Raw genomic sequence first — 18,354 nt, forward strand, 5'->3', positions numbered from 1 at the left:
ACCATTATAGCAGCAGTTCAATGTCTTCGTTATTATCCTGAAGTAATGTTTTAAATTTTGTATGACTCATTTAAGACGTGCCTTTTGAAAAATAATCTCAATTGTCTTATTTGACTTATGGTAACAACATAAGATTCTTACGTTGATTGCTCTCCGTATCCATACTCCTGCATGCCTTTTCCCCCACCTTTTTAAGGGTCACACAGTAGGTAAGAGATTCAAACTAATCACAGACTACACCTCTTTGGCATCCCAAACAATGTAATAATACCATTTCTTACTTCAGGTGTGAGACATAAGTAAACATTTATGGTATATCATGTTTTATGGTCCAGGCTTCCTCATCTCCACTGGCCAGTTTTGCCAGGGAAGGAGAACTGGGAGAATTGAATGGGAAGGATAACTCCTTTAGTTAAAACACTTACATTGAAAACACATATGTCTTCCATGTTGGTAATATGTATCCGTCATTCTTCTAACTCTGAACATATTAGTGTTAAATAAATGTCACATTTAAATTTTATTTATTCTTTGGGTTGGCAGATTCTTGCCCCATATATTTTTTTTAATTTATTTTTCACTATTGCATTAGGAGGAGATATTCTAAATATGCAAAACTGACATATTCTTCTTTGTATATTCAAAAATAAAAATCACATTTTTAATGTGAGAAGAAGTAAAGATTTAACAAAGTGTTAACTTGTCATCCATTTAATTTCTCTCCGAATCTCCTGGTTAAATTTATTCCTAAAATACTAAGCAATCCTCCAAAGCATGTAAGTAGATATCTGCTCTTATCAGGTTATTTAGGGAAGTGGTGTGGATGGGGTGGGTCTGATTTTATGTTCGTTTAAATAGATTTTTAAATTAAAGATGTGAGCTTGGATAAATCTAAGAATTGATATAAGATTAATAATCTCCTTTGACAAGTTCTAAATATCTTTCAATTTCATTATTATTATACACATACACACTACACACTATATATATACACACATATATATTTTAATTGAGTTTTTATTTTAAAAAATTATATATGAAAATTTTCAAGCATATATGAAAGTAGAGGATATAGTATAATTGCTTTACGTGTTTCATACCAAACCAAAGCCTTTTTATTTCTGTATTCCATTTCTTTTTAGTAAAACGCAATCCAATTTGTTTAAAGGGAGCTGAGTTTTGAAACAAAGACTTTTGGAAAGCAGACAATTATATTAAAGAATTTCATTTGGCTGGGTGTAGTCACTCACACCTGTAATCCCAGCATTTTGGGAGGCTGAGGCGGGCGGATCACCTGAGGTCAGGCGTTTGAGGTCAGTCTGGCCAACATGATGAAATCCCGTCTCTACTAAAAATACAAAAATCAGCAGGACTTGAACATGTGTGCCTGTAATCCCAGCTTCTAGGAGGCTGAGGCAGGAGGATCACTTGAACTTGGGAAGCGGAGGCTGCAGTGAGCCGAGATCAGGCCACTGCACTCCAGCCTGGGTGACAGATCAAGACTCCGTCTCAAAATAAATAAATAAATAAAACAAATAAAATTTGCAAATAGAGTGTTAGTAATTCCCCAACAGGTGGGATTCATTTGTTTTTAAAGTCAATGTGAAGTCACTGGGGAGACTTTGCAAACTGGTACAACATGTTTCACAGTGAAAAGCTAAGGTACATTTATATATTTGGAATCTGAAATGTTAAAATATTTAAAATATTTGACATAAATTTTTAATTTTTTGAAAAAGTTTAAAAGTTATATTCTGACAAAAACAACCATTTCAACATTATGTAGATTTTTAAAATTTAAATTACTAATGAGATTATTTTAGAACATAGAAATGGAAAATGAAAAGTAGTGACATAATATTGTAATGTTTAATTATTTAAAAAGTTTTAAGTCATTAATAACCACTAATCACTCAGATCCCCAATTAAAAAAAATAAATCCATTAAATATCCAGTGTGATAGAACATAATGCTCATTAAAACACATGCTAATTTAATTATATCTGATGTAATATGTCTGATATAATAAATATCTTAAAAATATATATATATATATCACACATTGATAACATGGACTATTTTCACCCAAAATAGTTATCCTAGGGAAAGTTTGGCAAACTAGGAAATTGAAAATTATTTAAGTACTCTGACAGTTTAGAGACAAATGAAGTAAGCTTGTATAGAAAGTAATTCATAAAAGTCAGAATCATCTATACAAAGAAAAACATCTAATAATAATGGAAAAGTATGTCCATTTGTGATGAAGCAGTTTGGGATTTTTTTTTTTTTTTTTTTTTTTTTTTTTTTTTTTTTTTTTTTTTTTTTTGAGACAGAGTTTCACTCTCGTTGCCCAGACTGGCCAGGCTGGCATGCAGTTGTGAGTTGTGTGATCTCATCTCACTGCAACCTCCCCCTCCTGGGTTCAAGCATTTCTCCTGCCTTGGCCTCTCAAGTAGCTGGGACTACAGGTGTGCGCCACCAAGCCCAGCTAATTTTTGTACTTTTTTAGTAGAGACAGAGTTTCACCATGTTGGCCAGGATGGTATGGATCTCTTGACCTTGTAATCCGCCCGCCTTGGCCTCCCAAAGTAGTGGGATTACAGGCGTGAGCCACCACACCTGGCCACGGGAAATTTTTTTTGATGCTGTGTTAGTTCATTCTCAAATGGCTATATAGCTGCAAATGGGTAATTTATAAAGAAGAGTTTAATTGCCTCACAGTTCTGCTTCTCCTTTAAATATCAGTCTGACTTTAGGTCATTTCTTTGCTTGTGTACCCCAGTATAGATTGTTAGAAGCAGCTAGGTCACTTTTTTGGGGGTGGGGTGGTGGTGGATGGGACGCAGTTTTGCTCTGTCACCCAGGCTGGAGTGCAGTGGCACAATCTCAGCTCACTTAATCTTCCACCTCCTGGGTTCAAGCAGTTCTCTGTCTCAGCCTCCCAAGTAGTTGGGTTTACAGGCTCCTACCACCATGTCTAGCTAATTGTTTTTTTGTATTTTTAGTACAGACAGGGTTTCACCATCCCGGCCAGGCTGATCTTGAACTCCTGACCTTTTGATCCACCCACTACTTCTTGAATACTTTGCTGCTAGAAATTTCTTCCACCAGATACCCTAAATCACCACATTCAAGTTCAAGTTCCACAGATCCACAGGGCAGGGGCACAATGTAGTGTAATTGTTTGCTAAGGCATAACAAAAAATGACCTTTTCTCTAGCCCCCAATAAGTTCCTCATTTCCATCTGAGACCTCCTCAGCTTGTATTTCGTTGTCCATATCACTATCAACATTTTGGTCACTACCATTTAAAACCAGTCTCTACAAAGTTCCAAACATATCCTCATCTTCCTGTCTTCTGAGCTCACACTGTCTCTTTTGCTCCTGCTTCCACCATGTGAGACACCTGGCTCCCTCTTGCCTTCTACTATGATTGGAAGCTTCCTTATATCTCCCCAGAAGCAGAAGCTGCTATGCTACCTGTACAACCTGCAGAACCATGAGCCAATTAAACATTTTTTCTTTATAAATTTTCCAGTCTCAGGTGTTTCTTTAGAGCAATGCAAGAACAAAGGAATACAAATGCATTCTACATTCATTTTTTTTTTTTTTTTGAACTAAAGGAAGTGATAGAGAAATAGAACATCTGATTCTTGGATAAAAATTGACAATGGGTAAGAGTTTTAATTCTTATTACAGGAGTAGGCAAAATTAGGAAATATGCTTTGAGACTAACATGCCAATGTTCTTTTCGCCTAAGCTTTCTGTCCTCTGTTTCATTAGCGAGATATGAGAATGCCTGCTTCTGCATGAAGAAGGAGCAATCCTATGTATCTGGGCTGTAATGCTGAAGAGGGTCAAGTGGCTCCCTGTCAGTCCGGATAAAGGATATATTATTAAAGAGAAAAACTTGTAACTACCCTAAACTTAAGACAGATTTATTCAGTCAGCTGGGAATTCCAGAGACTCAAGCAGATACCTAAGAGCATGTTTAATTGCTCTAAGTCCCTGATTCCTTATTTCCTAATTTTATATGTATATAATGGCTATCAGTTTTGCAGAACAGTTTTATGGTAACTGACATTCTTGGTTAAGGCTTACTTTCTACTTCTTTTCCTTTTTGGTGTGATTAGTTAGAAAATGATCTCAATACATATTCCTATATACATATGGATGTTTAGGCAAAAATAAAATTGGATTCTGTGTTCTGGAAGTTATCAAAAAATCTACCGTACTCTAGTAGTTAAGTTGACTGTAAACATCAGGTTATTAATATTTTATCATATTAAAACACTAAAATTATCATTGCTATATATGTTTCTTGAGCATCAGCATTTATATACAAATACATATTTTTATTTCTATTTTTGTCTTAGTTATTACGTTTCTCCTCTCTTTCAGATTATGCTTAGAGGATTCTGCAGCAATTCTTGATATTGGACATATTCAAAATCTCCTCAACTTATGTCCTCCCCGTCTATTGCCTTCCAGCTTTAACTCAGTTGTGCTCCCTTCAAACATTTTACATGATTTGCAATGGTTACATGAACTCTGGGGAAGTCATATTTGCAACATCTCATACTTTATTCACTATGGCACTTTAGGAAAAGAAATTGGGGAAAAGCTTCCAAAACATTATCTTAAAAAATGAATCTTATTGTGAAACTTCGGAGAAGTTTTCGAACATTGATTGTTCTCTTAGCTACCTTTTGCTTAGTGAGCATTGTCATTTCTGCCTATTTTCTCTACTCTGGCTACAAACAGGAAATGACACTTATCGAAACCACTGCAGAAGCAGAATGCGCTGACATCAAAATTCTACCATATCGGTCAATGGAGCTGAAAACAGTGAAACCTATTGATACATCCAAAACTGACCCTACTGTCCTTCTCTTTGTGGAGAGCCAATACTCTCAACTTGGTCAAGATATCATAGCTATTTTGGAGTCCAGCCGATTTCAGTACCACATGGTCATTGCCCCTGGAAAGGGAGATATACCTCCTCTTACAGATAATGGCAAAGGGAAATATACTTTAGTTATTTATGAAAATATTCTGAAGTACGTCAGCATGGACTCATGGAATCGAGAGCTTTTAGAAAAATACTGTGTGGAATACAGTGTTAGTATAATCGGTTTTCATAAAGCCAATGAGAACAGCTTACCAAGTACACAATTAAAAGGCTTTCCGTTAAACCTTTTCAATAATCTAGCTCTAAAGGACTGTTTTGTTAACCCTCAATCTCCTTTGCTACATATTACCAAAGCCCCCAAGGTTGAGAAAGGCCCTCTTCCTGGGGAAGACTGGACTATTTTCCAATATAATCATTCAACCTACCAGCCTGTACTTTTAACTGAATTACAGACAGAAAAATCCCTTTCATCCTTGTCTAGCAAAAAACTCTTTGCAACGGTGATTCAGGATCTGGGGCTTCATGATGGAATTCAGCGAGTACTTTTTGGCAACAACTTGAACTTTTGGCTGCACAAGCTCATCTTCATAGATGCCATCTCCTTCTTGTCAGGGAAGAGGCTGACATTGTCCTTGGACAGGTACATCCTTGTGGACATTGATGATATATTTGTTGGGAAAGAGGGAACAAGGATGAATGTCAAAGATGTGAAGGTAAGCATATGTATAAATAACATCGAAATTTGTATTTCACAATGTGGTACTGGTAAAATATTCCAAATATGATAGATTACTAATCACTAAAGTTTTAAGATGCAGTAGAGTTGAAATAAAATAGCCATTTAGAAAAATCTTGAACCAAGACTTAACCATTCTTTACACACACATACAACACACACCAGAAGCTTCAGAATGGGACAGAGCTAAAATACCCCAAAGAGTTAGTGAACTTAATCGCCTTGCCTCATTTTTCTTTCTTTCTTCTTTTCTTCTTCTTTTTCTTTCTTTCTTTTTTTTTTTTTTTTTTTTTTTTTTTTTAGAACAGAGTCTTGCTCTGTCATCTAGGCTGGAGTACAGTGATGTGATCTTGGCTCACTGCAACCTCCGCCTCCTGGGTTCAAGCAATTCTCTGCCTCAGCCTCCTGGGTAGCTGGGATTACAGGTGCCTGCCACAGGTCTGGCTAATTTTTGCATTTTAAGTAGAGATGGGGTTTCACCATCTTGGCTATGCTGGTCTTAAACTCCTGACCTCATGATCCACCTGCCTCAACCTCCCAAAGTGCTGGAATTACAGGCATGAGCCAGTGTCTGGCCTCCTTGCCTCTTCTTAAGTCTTTCCCATCCCACCTAGAACCACTTATAACAGCCTCCCTTATTATAGCACATGTTGCAGTTTGTAACAGTGAGACTAAGATAGCCATATAACTCTATTTATGGATTATTTACCCTGCCAAATCCTGCCAAACTTGGGTTTGAAAATTGTGGTGTAAATAGAATAATGGAGAAACAGCACAAGACCTTTCTACAATCTCAACCAAGCATAATATTTGCTCATATGAAATGTTCAGATATCTGAAAATACAGATATTAGCAAAAACAAATCATTTTATAAGGAATGTGGCATTGGGTTGGCCTCAGGTAGCTTTCATTATTATACCTATATTATTTATTTATTGCATTATTTGGGAAAACACAGCAATGTTACTGATAGCACTTCTAGTTTTTGATCAATTGAGACTGAATAACAGATTCAGCCTGGGATTGCTACTAAATAAAAATAAACCCACTATGCTACACAAGATTAGGTGCACAATTCTGAAGATAATCATCTTTTAAACAATCTTGATGCAGTACTCTCACCTGATCTTTTACTTGTGACTATCTCATCCTACGTACAACTAAATTTATTTTGTGTGTAAATAATTTTAGCAAACACATAAACAAAAATTAGAGGACACAATTGAGAATAATAAAGGAATCAAAGAGTGTTAAGGTGTTATTGACTTTTTTGGATCTTCTGTTAAAGTGTTTATCTTCCAAAGATAAAATTTGGATACCTCTTCAAAATAACAGGGCATTTTTTTCATCATAAGACCTGATGGCCACTGAAAAGCAAAATGATTGAAAGCAGTAGAATAAGTTTACTTTTTAAAAACCTTCAAAGTTTATGTGAACCAATGAACTCTGTTTTTCATAAGTTCCTATGAAGCACTGCTTGACTGTGACCCAAATATTTTATTTCAAGACTGTTAAGAAAAGATAAAGTGACGACAATTGAGTTCCATACAGATTTTTCTCATTTTTTCTTTCACATTTTTAGTATTTATTATTCTCTTTAATTAGTATAAATGATAGTGTTCTTTTAATTTTGAAACCATAGGCTTAACAAGAGGCCAGTTACTTCAAAAGGTTCTCTGAGTGGTTGGTTCCTTTCTTCACACCCTGAAAATATAGTATTTCCAAGTTTCAGGCTAAAGAACAATATGAATTAAAAAGTTCTTTACAAGTCTAAATGAATTTAATCAGCTCAAATTCAGCTATTTCACTTTTTTCTCAAATAGAAAAACAAATTGTTACTCACTGCTGCTCAAAATAATATTCAAAAGTCGCTGATGGCTCTCTCAACTGACATAACCCCAAACAGAATAAAATAATATTGAAATTTAACAAAGGCTTGAGCAGTGTCACATATGGAGAGAGAATCAGAAAGGCTATGTGTGTGTGTATATATTTATTAGTGTGTGTTCTTATGGATAGAATTATATCCTGTATATGAAGTAATGTATAATATTTATGTATGTACACATATTAACTGAACTGTGTTTTTGAAGAAAATACTCTTTACTGCCTTTTTTGTTGTTATTTCTGGTTGTCCCTCAGAATTATTTTTATTTTTACTTTTTTATTGACAAAAACAATATATATTTTTCATGTACAACATGATGTTTTGAAATATGTGTAAATCATGAAATGTTTAGATACAGCAAAATGACATAGGAATTAATTATCCCAGATACTTATCATTTTTTGGTGAAAACACTTAAAATCCACTCTTTTAGTAATTTTCAAGAATATGATACATTGTTACTACTAGAATCTACTATAGGTTTCTTCAACTTATTCTTCCAATCAACATGAAATTTTGTGTATTTTAACCAAAATCTCTCCAACCTCCTCACTCTCAACCTCTGGGAACTACCATTTTACTCTCTGCTTCTTTGAGTTTAATTTTTTTAGACTCCACAAAAAGGTGAGATTATGTATTTATTTTGCTCTGCCTTGCTTATTTCAATTAACATAATGTCCTCTAGGTCATCCATGTTGTCACAAATTACAGGATTTTCTTCTTTTTGAAGTCTGAATAATATTTCATTGTGTATATGTATCTCATTTTCTTTACTCATGTATCCACTGATAGACACTCAGGCTGATTCTATATCTTAAATATTGTAAATAATGCTTAAATGAGCAAGGAAGTACAGATATCTCCTTGATAAGTTGAATTCATTTCCTTTGGATATATACTCAATAGTAGGATTGCTAGATCATATGGTAGTTCCATTTTTAATTTTTTGAAGAATCTGCATGTTGTTTTCCATAGTGGCTATACTAATTATATTTCCACCCGTGTATATGAGGGTTCCCCCTTCTCCACATCCCTGCCAACACTTGTTACCATTTATCCTTTTGATAACAGCCATTCTAACAGGTATGATGTGATATCTCATTATGGTTTTGACATGCATTTCCCTGATGATTAGCGATGTTGAGTATTTTTATAAGCCTATTGGTCATTTATGTTTTCTTTTGATAAATGTTTATTCAGGCCTTTTGCTCATTTTTTAGGTGAGTTATTTGTTTTCTTACTATTGAGTTACTTGAATTTGATATGTTCTTTAGCTATTACCTCTTATCAGATGTATAGTTTGCAATTTTTTCTCCCATTTCCTGTGTTGTCTCTTCACTCTGTTGCTTCCATTGCGGTATAGAAGCTTTTTTGTTTGATGTAATTCCATTTGTTTATTTTTACTTTTGTTACTTGTGCTTTTGGGGTCATATCTAAAAAAACTTGCCCAGAACAACGTCATAGAGGTTTCCTCTATGGTTTCTTTTAGTCATTTTATGGGTTTAGGTCCTACAATTAAGTCTTTCATCTATTTTAAGTTGATTTTTTAATATAGTGTGAGATGAAGCTCTAATTTCATTCTTCTGCATATAGATACCCGGTTTTCCTAACACCATTTATTGAAGAGACTGCCCTTTCCCTATTATCTGTTCTTAGAAACTTTGCTGAAAATCTATTGACTGTAAATGCAAGAATTTATTTCTGTGCTCACCATTTTATTCCATTGGACTGTGTGCCTGTTTTTATGCTAGTATCATGCTGTTGTGATTACTATAGCTTTGTAGTATATTTTGAAGTATATTTGTTTTCCTCGAGATTGCTTTGGTTATTTGGATCTTTTGTAGTTTCATTTACATTTTAATATCTTTTAAATTTTTTTTTTCTATTTTTGTGAAAAATGTCCTTGGGATTTTGATAGGAATTGTTTTGAATCTGTAGATCATTTTTGATATCATAGACATTCAACAATAATAATTTTTCTACCTTACTAGTGGGGATAAGCTTTCCATTTATTGGTGCCTTCTTCAAGTCCTTCAAGCATATTTTGTATGCTTTTCTCTTGCTGCTTTCAAGATCCTTTGTCTTTGATTGTTTACTGTTTGACTATACCATGTCTTGGTGTAGTGTTGTTTGGCCTTCCTCTGCCTGAATATTTGTGTTTTTCCTTGGGTTTGAGCAGTTTTCTTCTATTATTTTATTAAATAAGCTTTCTGGATTTTATCTGTGTTTTTCTTAAACTTCTGTAATTTGAATATTTCCCTCAGACCTATTAATGAATAAATATGAGAAATTTGATTGGAATTGAGAATTGAAAACTATTTACGTACTAGGTTACTTATATGTCCAAAGAAAAAATGTTCTAGTCACAGTTTTTGCTTTTTGACTTTATTTTTTGGATAAATACAATTTTGTGGGAAATAATTTCAATTATGTGTCAAAAAGTTTTGATAGTCTCATATTCTTCACTCTCATGTTTTTTTTTTTTTTTCTTTTTTTCTTTTTCTGGTAGTACAACAGTAATACACTAGTGCACAAAGAGAATTTTATTCTCCTTCAAACTCTACCCCAATTCTAGAGCAATGGTGCTGCATAGTTACTGACAATTTTCTATATTACTCCAAAATAGTATAAAAGAGGCATTCAGTTGGTATTTTAATAGGTATTTCATACATATTTCAATTTGTATGAAATACCTATTTGAATTTGAAATTCAAATGTCATCCCTATTTCAAGGTATGAAAGAGGTATTCTGTTCCTCAATAAAACAAATTAAGGAAAGCAGGAGTGTTACGGATAAAAAATCTTGGTTATGTTTGTAATTGGACTCTTCTTCAGCCACTCCCACAATTAGACTGGAATAGCAAGAGCATTAACAAATTCAGACATAGCCTTATCCTCAGCACCACCTCACTCTATCAATGTGTGTGTGTGTGTGTGTGTGTGTCTCTGGGTGAGTGTGTGTGTGTGTGTTTGTGAAGGCATATTTTCATCTGAGCCCAATTTTCTCTTTTGAGATAGAGATTCTGAATTATATGTTAAAGAGTAAGTACTTTTAAGGCAAAGAATTTTAATGCATTGAAAAGAATACTAGTTTTTATTTTAGTTTTTATTTTATTTTTATTATTCTTCATTTTGAAACGGAGTCTCACTCTATTTATTGCCCAGGCTGGAATGTAGTGGCACAATCTCAGCTCACTGCAACCTCCACCTCCTGGGTTCAAGCGATTCTCCTGCCTCAGCCTCCCAAGTAGCTGGGACTACAGGAGCACACCACCACACCTGGCTAATTTTTGTTTTTTTAGTAGAGACGAGGTTTCACCATGTTGGCCATGCTGGTCTCAAACTTCTGACCTCAAGTGATTCACCCATCTCTGTCTCCCAAAGTGCTGGGATTACAGGCATGAGCCACTGTACCCGGCCAGAATATGTGTTTTTTGACTGAAATTAAGTGTTCATTATTTCTAATACTTAGTTATAATTGGCCTAAGCTATCTACTGCATATCTTTTTTTTTTTGTAGAATTATTCATGCCTTATTTCATTTTATCATTCTCTTCTCCAACTAATGCTACTGAGATAAAAATCAATGTCCTTTTATAAGGCAATCAAAATTAAATTCAGACAGTTTCAGTAACTATCATTTGTTTATTAATAAAATTTCATTGTATACCTAAAAATTCAAGATATATGAGAAAGATTGCTCATGTATATAAGCTCCTAGAAACTAATTATATTTTTAAAGATGGTAAAATATTATCTATCAATTAAGTCAGACATATGGTCATGTTTTGACCTGTTAATATAACTGTGGTCCTTAAAGCCATCACCCTCTTCCCACTCTCCACCCTCCAGTAGGCCCCAGTATCTGTCATTCCCTTCTATGGGGAATGACATGTGTTCTCATCTTTTAGCTCCTGCTTATAAGTGAGAACATGTGTTTTTTGGTTTTCTGTTTCCATATTAGTTTCCATATCTGTTCCCAGCTACATCCATGTTCCTGCAGAGGATATGATCTCACTCTTGTTCATGGCTGCATAGTATTCCAAGGTATATATGTACTATATTTTCTATATCCAGTCTACTGTTAATAGACATTTAGGTCAATTCCATATCTTTGTTATTTTGAAGAGTGCTGCAATGATTGTATGCATGTATGTGTCTTCATAATAAAATGATGTACATTCCTTTGGGTATATATATATAATAATGGGATTTCTGGGTCGAATGGCAGTTCTGTTTTTAGGTCCTCGAGGAATTGCCACACTGTCTTCCTCAGTGGTTGAACTAATTTACTTTCCAACCAATAGTATATAAGCATTCCTTTTTCTCCACAACCTCTCCTGCATCTGTTATTTTTTGACTTTTATTTTTATTTATTTGTTTATTTAGAGATAGAGTCTCATTCTGTCACCCAGGCTGGAGTGTAGCGGCAAGATCTCGACTCACTGCAACCTCCACATCCTGGGTTCAAACAATTCTCTTGCCACAGTTTCCTGAGGAGCTAGGAATACAGACATGTGCCGCCACGCTCAGCTTTAGTAGAGATGGGGTTTCACCATGTTGGCCGGGCTGGTCTTGAACTCCTGACTTCAAGTGATCTGCCCTACTCAGCCTCCCAAAGTACTAGGATTATAGGCATGGAGCCATCCTGACTGGTGTGAGATGGTATCTCATTGTGGTTTTGATTTGCATTTCTCTAATGATCAGTGATGTTGAGCTTTTTTTCATATGCTTATTGGCCGCATGTATGTGTACTTTTGAAAAGTGTCTGTTCATGTCATCTGCCCATAATGGGTTGTTTGTTTTTTTTTTCTTGTAAATTTACTTAAGTTCCTTATAGATACTGGATATTAGACCTTTGTCAGATGCATAGTTTGCAAAAGTTTCTTCCCATTCTGTAGGTTGTCTGTTTATTCTGATAAAACCAAATTTCTAATTTCAATATTTCTTGTGAGCCAGCTCAAATATACATTTCAATATCTATCCTTCCCACTTCTCAATACACACTGTTTTTTGTTACACTTGCCCACTATATAGTTTTCAACTATGACTATCTCATGTCTACCACGACCTATTTTTCTCAGTTTCTGTGCCTTTACTAAACTACTTTTCCTGAATCTACCCATATTTTAAGTTCTACTTTTTATAAGAATGTGACACATCCCCTAATGACTCCAGCAGATGGTTATTTCTTTTTAACTTGAGTCCCTGCATAATCACTGACCTTAATTCTCACTTAGCATCTTTATGTATATAAGTCAACTCTGAAATTAAGAGGTAACAGTTTTTCTCACACATCTAGTTATGCCCTAAAGAATGTAATAAGCAACCTTACAAATGATTAAAAAATATTTAATTGACAGTTATAATATTGTCTTTTAACTTTTTTTGTGAGAGCAGAACCATTTAGTCACAGAACTGATTTACTTTCTTTTTTTTTTTTTTTTTTCTTTGTTTGGGATGGAGCCTCACTCTGATGCCCAGGCTGGAGTGCAGTGGCACAATCTTGGCTCACTGCAAGCTCCACTTCCGGGGTTCACGTCATTCTCCTGCCTCAGCCTCCCGAGTAGCTGGGACTACAGGCACCCACCACCACGCTCGGCTAATTTTTTTTGTATTTTTTAATTTATTTAATTTATTTTATTTTGGAGACGAGGTTTCACCATGTTAGCCAGAACGGTCTCGATCTCCTGATCTCGTGATCCATCCGCCTTGGCCTCCCAAAGTGCTGGGATTACAGGTGTGAGACACAGCGCCCGGCCAGAACTGATTTACTTTCTTAAGAAAGAATAATTTGAGGATAGTTTTGAACTTTATCTTGAAGCAAGTGATTTTTATATTTTGCATCTACAACAAAAGTGGAAAACAAAATCTATGTTATAAACTTGGAGTCCAAAATAAGTAGCTAGCAAGCTAATTGGTTTGGTTTTCCTTCCCATGTAGTGTTTTCAATGGATCTGAACCTAGGCTAGTATTAAGACTTGATCTAGATACAAGTAATTTACCGATGTCTTAACAGGAATGTTTTCATGCCTTTATTTTACGATATATTTTATGAGTTGAAAACCATATGCTTAAAACTATAAAGTGAAAAAGTAATAAACTGTACAAATTTGATGATGAAAACAAAGGTGATAAGTTAACAGATATAAAAAACAGTTAATAGAGAGTCTTGAAAATACAGGGAAATAAATTTTAGTTAGTTCCAACAGCCGTTTGAAATCTTCTCTTTTTAAACAAGAAAATGATAAGGTTACTATATTTAAGAAGGACTCTTCCATTAGTAATGTAAATATCTGAAAAAAAATTCCGGTCAAAATATGTTAAGAATTATAATGTCATTAAACAGGAGACAGGTTGCTATGAACAGCAAAGAAGAAACCTAGTATAAAATAAAATTTAAAAATTTGATTCCTAATTTGAATAAGGATTGGATGAGAGAGAAAAAAACCCTCAAGATTACTAAGTTGGTGCCTTTAGAAAATAAGACATTATTTATCCTGTGAACATTAGCACAGAAGATGAGGGGCTACCTTGGTAAATGAAAGTATTAGTTTTCTATATTTTATGATTATAAATAAGTTTGTTGTATTTGGTAAACTAGTAAAAAATCTGTTTTTAGAATATTTCATACTTCAAACTCAATGAGGTATGAATCATTTTCAGAGTTACAGATGAAAAACAAAGTCTGGTTTGTGGTAGATGGAATCCAGATTTGATGCATATCAGCCAGTGTAGATTTAGCAATGCAAAGAGTCCAGGCAGCAAGAATTGGGTGGATGACCCAGCCAGGCAGTGAAGCAAGCAGTATGTGAAAGTTACTGGCAGTTTCTAGGCGGGTGACCCAGCATACAATCAGCAAGTGTAGCATAAGAGCTGGGCAGTGGCCTGGACTGGTGGGAATCAGCATTTATCAAAGATATTCGGTAGTCGACAGAAGGTACTAAATGTCTGAGTTCAGTTTTGTGGGCAGCAGTCATCTTGAGAAAAATGGCACAGACAGCAGTGGCTTACTCCTGGAGGAAATGTGGGATTGGATAATTACATCACAATGTGGAGTTTGACATAGTGCACATGACAGAGAATGTGGTAGGTAGGAAGTTAGGAGCTCGGTCACAGCAAGCCTGTGCAGGAGAGAGGAGCCATCAGCAATACTTCCCAGAAATGATGGTCTTGATATCCTACGTCTCCCTTGTCAGGGAGGGATTACATTTGGAACATCATGAAATCCTTAGGTGCCCAGCTGTGCGAATTAGATGCACCTCAATTGATCAAGGAGAAAAGCAGGCAGTATCAAGGGCTTATAATAAGAATGGTTTATATTCCATGTAAACAAGGAGTATCACTGTGTCAATTAAATTGTTTTAGTAAGTAGAATTTGGCTTGTTTGAAAAGAGAAGATCTATTATCATTAATTTGGCAATCAGTAGTGACCTTGGACAACCTCAAATTTACTTTCAAGAGGACAGTTACTGTACAGGCTATATTTAATCATGATTTTTCTTCTTTTATTGAACATCTCAGTGTGAGTAATCTAGGTTTTCATTTCTTCTGAATTCTTTCAAGTAGCAGCACACATTTCACTTTATCAATGGAAAGAAAAATCATCTGTTTTAAAAAGGTTCATTTATGGAAGCAAATAGGGTTATTCTACACTTAAAAAATTACCAAAACTGTATAAAAATACATTTAAAAAAAATTAAAAAGTTGAGAAAATGCTTACCAGCAATACCTTTTCCTTTGTATATCAGTCTTTATTAGAGAGTTCACACAAATATGTATTCAGTTCCTGATTTCAGTAGTATAGACAGGACATATTCACAATTTTTGCATTGCAAGGCAGAATGCAATATATACCATGCCAACATTATTGTACACAATGGGGACAAAGACAAGGTGACAGTAATTCTTGCTGTAGGAACTAGGAATGTTTAATGGAGGATGTGGCATTTGAGTCCTCTGTGATCACTGGACAGAATTGTAGCAAAGATAGCTGGGCAGTGTATTCTAGGCCGGTGGATCAGCCTAAGCTCAGACTTGGCTGAAAATATCAGGATATTTTTGAGAATGGTAAGTTGCCTGTGTTAATTGAATTATAAGGTAAATGAGAAATAGTTGGACTAAATGTAGGTTCTGTTTGTGGCCAGAATATAAAGCCCCTATCCTGTTATAGAACATTAGCCTTCATTCTGTTGAAAATAGGATACCGCTGGAGTCACTCAGGATTTTTAAGCTAGAAAGTGACATGATCAGAGTTGGAATTAAAGGAAAATATATTGTTTGAACCAGGGAGATGTTTTGAGGAGACCAATTAAATAATCTATTACAATAATACAAACACACTAATGATTGTAACTTAAAATAAGGTATTTATTGAGCATATTAATATATGCTTAAAAGGTGCTAATCATTTACAAGCACACAACAATATTAAGAAGTAATGCTTTATACACTTCAAATGAATAAAATGAGGCTTAACAATATTAAGATACTTGTCTAATATATGGCTAATAAGTGGCAGAACAAGGGACAAACCCAGAACTATCTGTCTTGAATGTTTAAACTCTCTTTTACAAGACAATGGCTTGGCTTGGGTTTGAATCTTAACTTCTGCACCTATTAGTTTACCTTAACCTAATATCGTCAACCCTCAAACCATATATCTGTAACACCAATGTAAAGCAACCCAATTCAGAATATTTTGGTGAGAATTAAAGAGATAAGGAGAGGAAAGCAGCTAAGACAGAGTTTGGTCTATAAGATAGACTCCGCTTATCTTGGTGGCAAACAGGATGGAAAGGGAAGATCAGGAAAGTGCATGCAGAAGTAGAATTGACAGAACTTGAACATGTACCCAATGGAGCAAAAAGAAAACTGGAAATGCAATGTCATCACTACTGTTTTTAGCCTGGATGTGTTCATCAAAATGTATGGAATCAGACCGTTAAAGGTGCTGGAAGGATGAGGAGTTTGATTTACGGTCTCATAATTTTAATGGGTTAAGGTCTAATGATTTAACGTGGGCATCCATATTTGGCTTCTGAAACAATAAATGTAGATTTTCTGGCCCCATCAGGTTGGCAGTGTACACTTAGAAATCATCACACTTAACACTTGCAATTTTAATGGTAATCATTACATAGAAATAAATCAAAGAAGAAGGAAAATAGATTGAATAAATTATTTGCAATATTCAGTGATAAACCAATGACAAGTTAGTTTCATATAGAGGAAAAATGCCTCATGCACTGGGAATGGAGGCTCTCGTATGCCTTTCATTGGTTATAAGGAAGAAAGCATGAATGCTCAGTAGGTACAAGAAGTCCTCAAAGAAAGAAAATTAAAGTAATGCCCGACTCAAAAGAGAACAGTGTTTATGAAACAGGGAAATTACAATATTTGTCTGGAATTTTGAACTCTTTTTTCCCTTCCTATTTATGACTCCTTGATGAATAAGAATTTCAACATGAGACCCTCCTACCATCACTGTGAAATGTACCAACTGACACTGTGTCACAGATATTCCTAAACTTAGAGTGTCGTATAGGGGTTAAGTGTCAAGACAAAAAGGAACTTAAATCTTTACTTTTAGTTGTTCTGCCTAGAAATTATGATCGATTGAAATAATTTTATTTAGTTTTATGTGTTCATTTTCTTGATGACAGAGTTGCAAATATGTCTATTTTTTGTTAGAAACAAGTGGTTTATAGGCATGCTTTCATGTATATCACTTTCCTGTGTGCCAACCAGCTATTAATTTTTAAAAATATGCATTTCAAAACAAGGCCTCTGACCATGTGAAAATTTTCTGCTCAGGATATTTTTATTGTTCTTAATGCAAATTAAATTTTAATTTACAAATTGGACATTACCTAAATTTATTAGTACTCAAAACAAGCTGCATAGTAATAGTCTAATACTAATATAGGCGCTGCCTTTGGTTACTTTACATTATTAGATAATTAGGGAGCTGAGAGCAATTTCTTGAAACACCAGGGAAGAAGACAATTAAAGTCCATGAGTTCCATTTCACTAGTCAAGTTGTAGCAATTGTCTACATGAGGAAAAGAAAGTATTAAGAAGTATTTTGGTAAAAGAAAGTATTGAGAAATATTTTGGTAAGAAGATAACAAAGTCTGAGAAAGGTAAAAAAGCAATCTTTTATAAGAGTCCTTAAATCTCATGGTAATGCTTTAGAAGCCCTAGGGGAAGTCCACTGGGATATTTTCTGATTGGTTTTCTATACTTTGTCATTCTCTGTGGCGAGATAAATTGTAATTAATTAGACAATTAATTGGCTCAGATTGTAATGAGCCTCCTCAGTTAAAGCCACTGTGTTCCTATAATGATAACCAGCAAAAGATACACAAAATGGTTTCATATCTAAAAAATGACCAAAGAGAAAAAAAAAAAAACCAAAAATTTGCTATTTTCATGCTCCTTATAGAAATACACATGGTGCCCTGAAATACATTAAATTATCATGGAAAATGGCAACTAGTTTACATAATCCTGAGTGAGCTAGAATATATTTTATTACCATTTAGAAAATAGTTTAAACTGTTAATGTAGCCATAGACATTGTCTTTTATTTTTATTCAACTCATCATTACTCATGTCTACTCTGAGCCTAGCTCTAGAGCGTTGCTAGGATTGATCATTTCTACCCATCACTTTTTCTCCCCAAAATAATTCAAATAGTCTTCTGATGTGTTTTCTTTATTTTTATAATTTTGAAATATTTCCTACATTCTAAAGAGTATATATAACAATGTCTATAACTTAAAAGATAATAATAAGAACAGTTTGGCACAAACC

The 18,354-nt window shown here is 34.6% G+C and overlaps 1 protein-coding gene across 1 annotated transcript in view; it reads left to right on the top strand.

Moving 5' to 3' along the window:
- The window catches only part of LOC126954345 (bifunctional heparan sulfate N-deacetylase/N-sulfotransferase 4), a 290,679-nt gene that overhangs the window by 32,592 nt on the left and 239,733 nt on the right, over positions 1-18,354 (top strand). Inside the window, exon 2 of the mRNA XM_050789919.1 lies at positions 4,402-5,625. Within this exon, the coding sequence (XP_050645876.1) occupies positions 4,648-5,625 (978 nt within the window). The 5' untranslated portion in view covers positions 4,402-4,647. The remainder of the gene's footprint in view (positions 1-4,401; positions 5,626-18,354) is intronic.

This window comes from Macaca thibetana, chromosome 5 (assembly GCF_024542745.1).
Source record: "Macaca thibetana thibetana isolate TM-01 chromosome 5, ASM2454274v1, whole genome shotgun sequence".
Lineage (NCBI taxonomy): Eukaryota > Metazoa > Chordata > Mammalia > Primates > Cercopithecidae > Macaca > Macaca thibetana.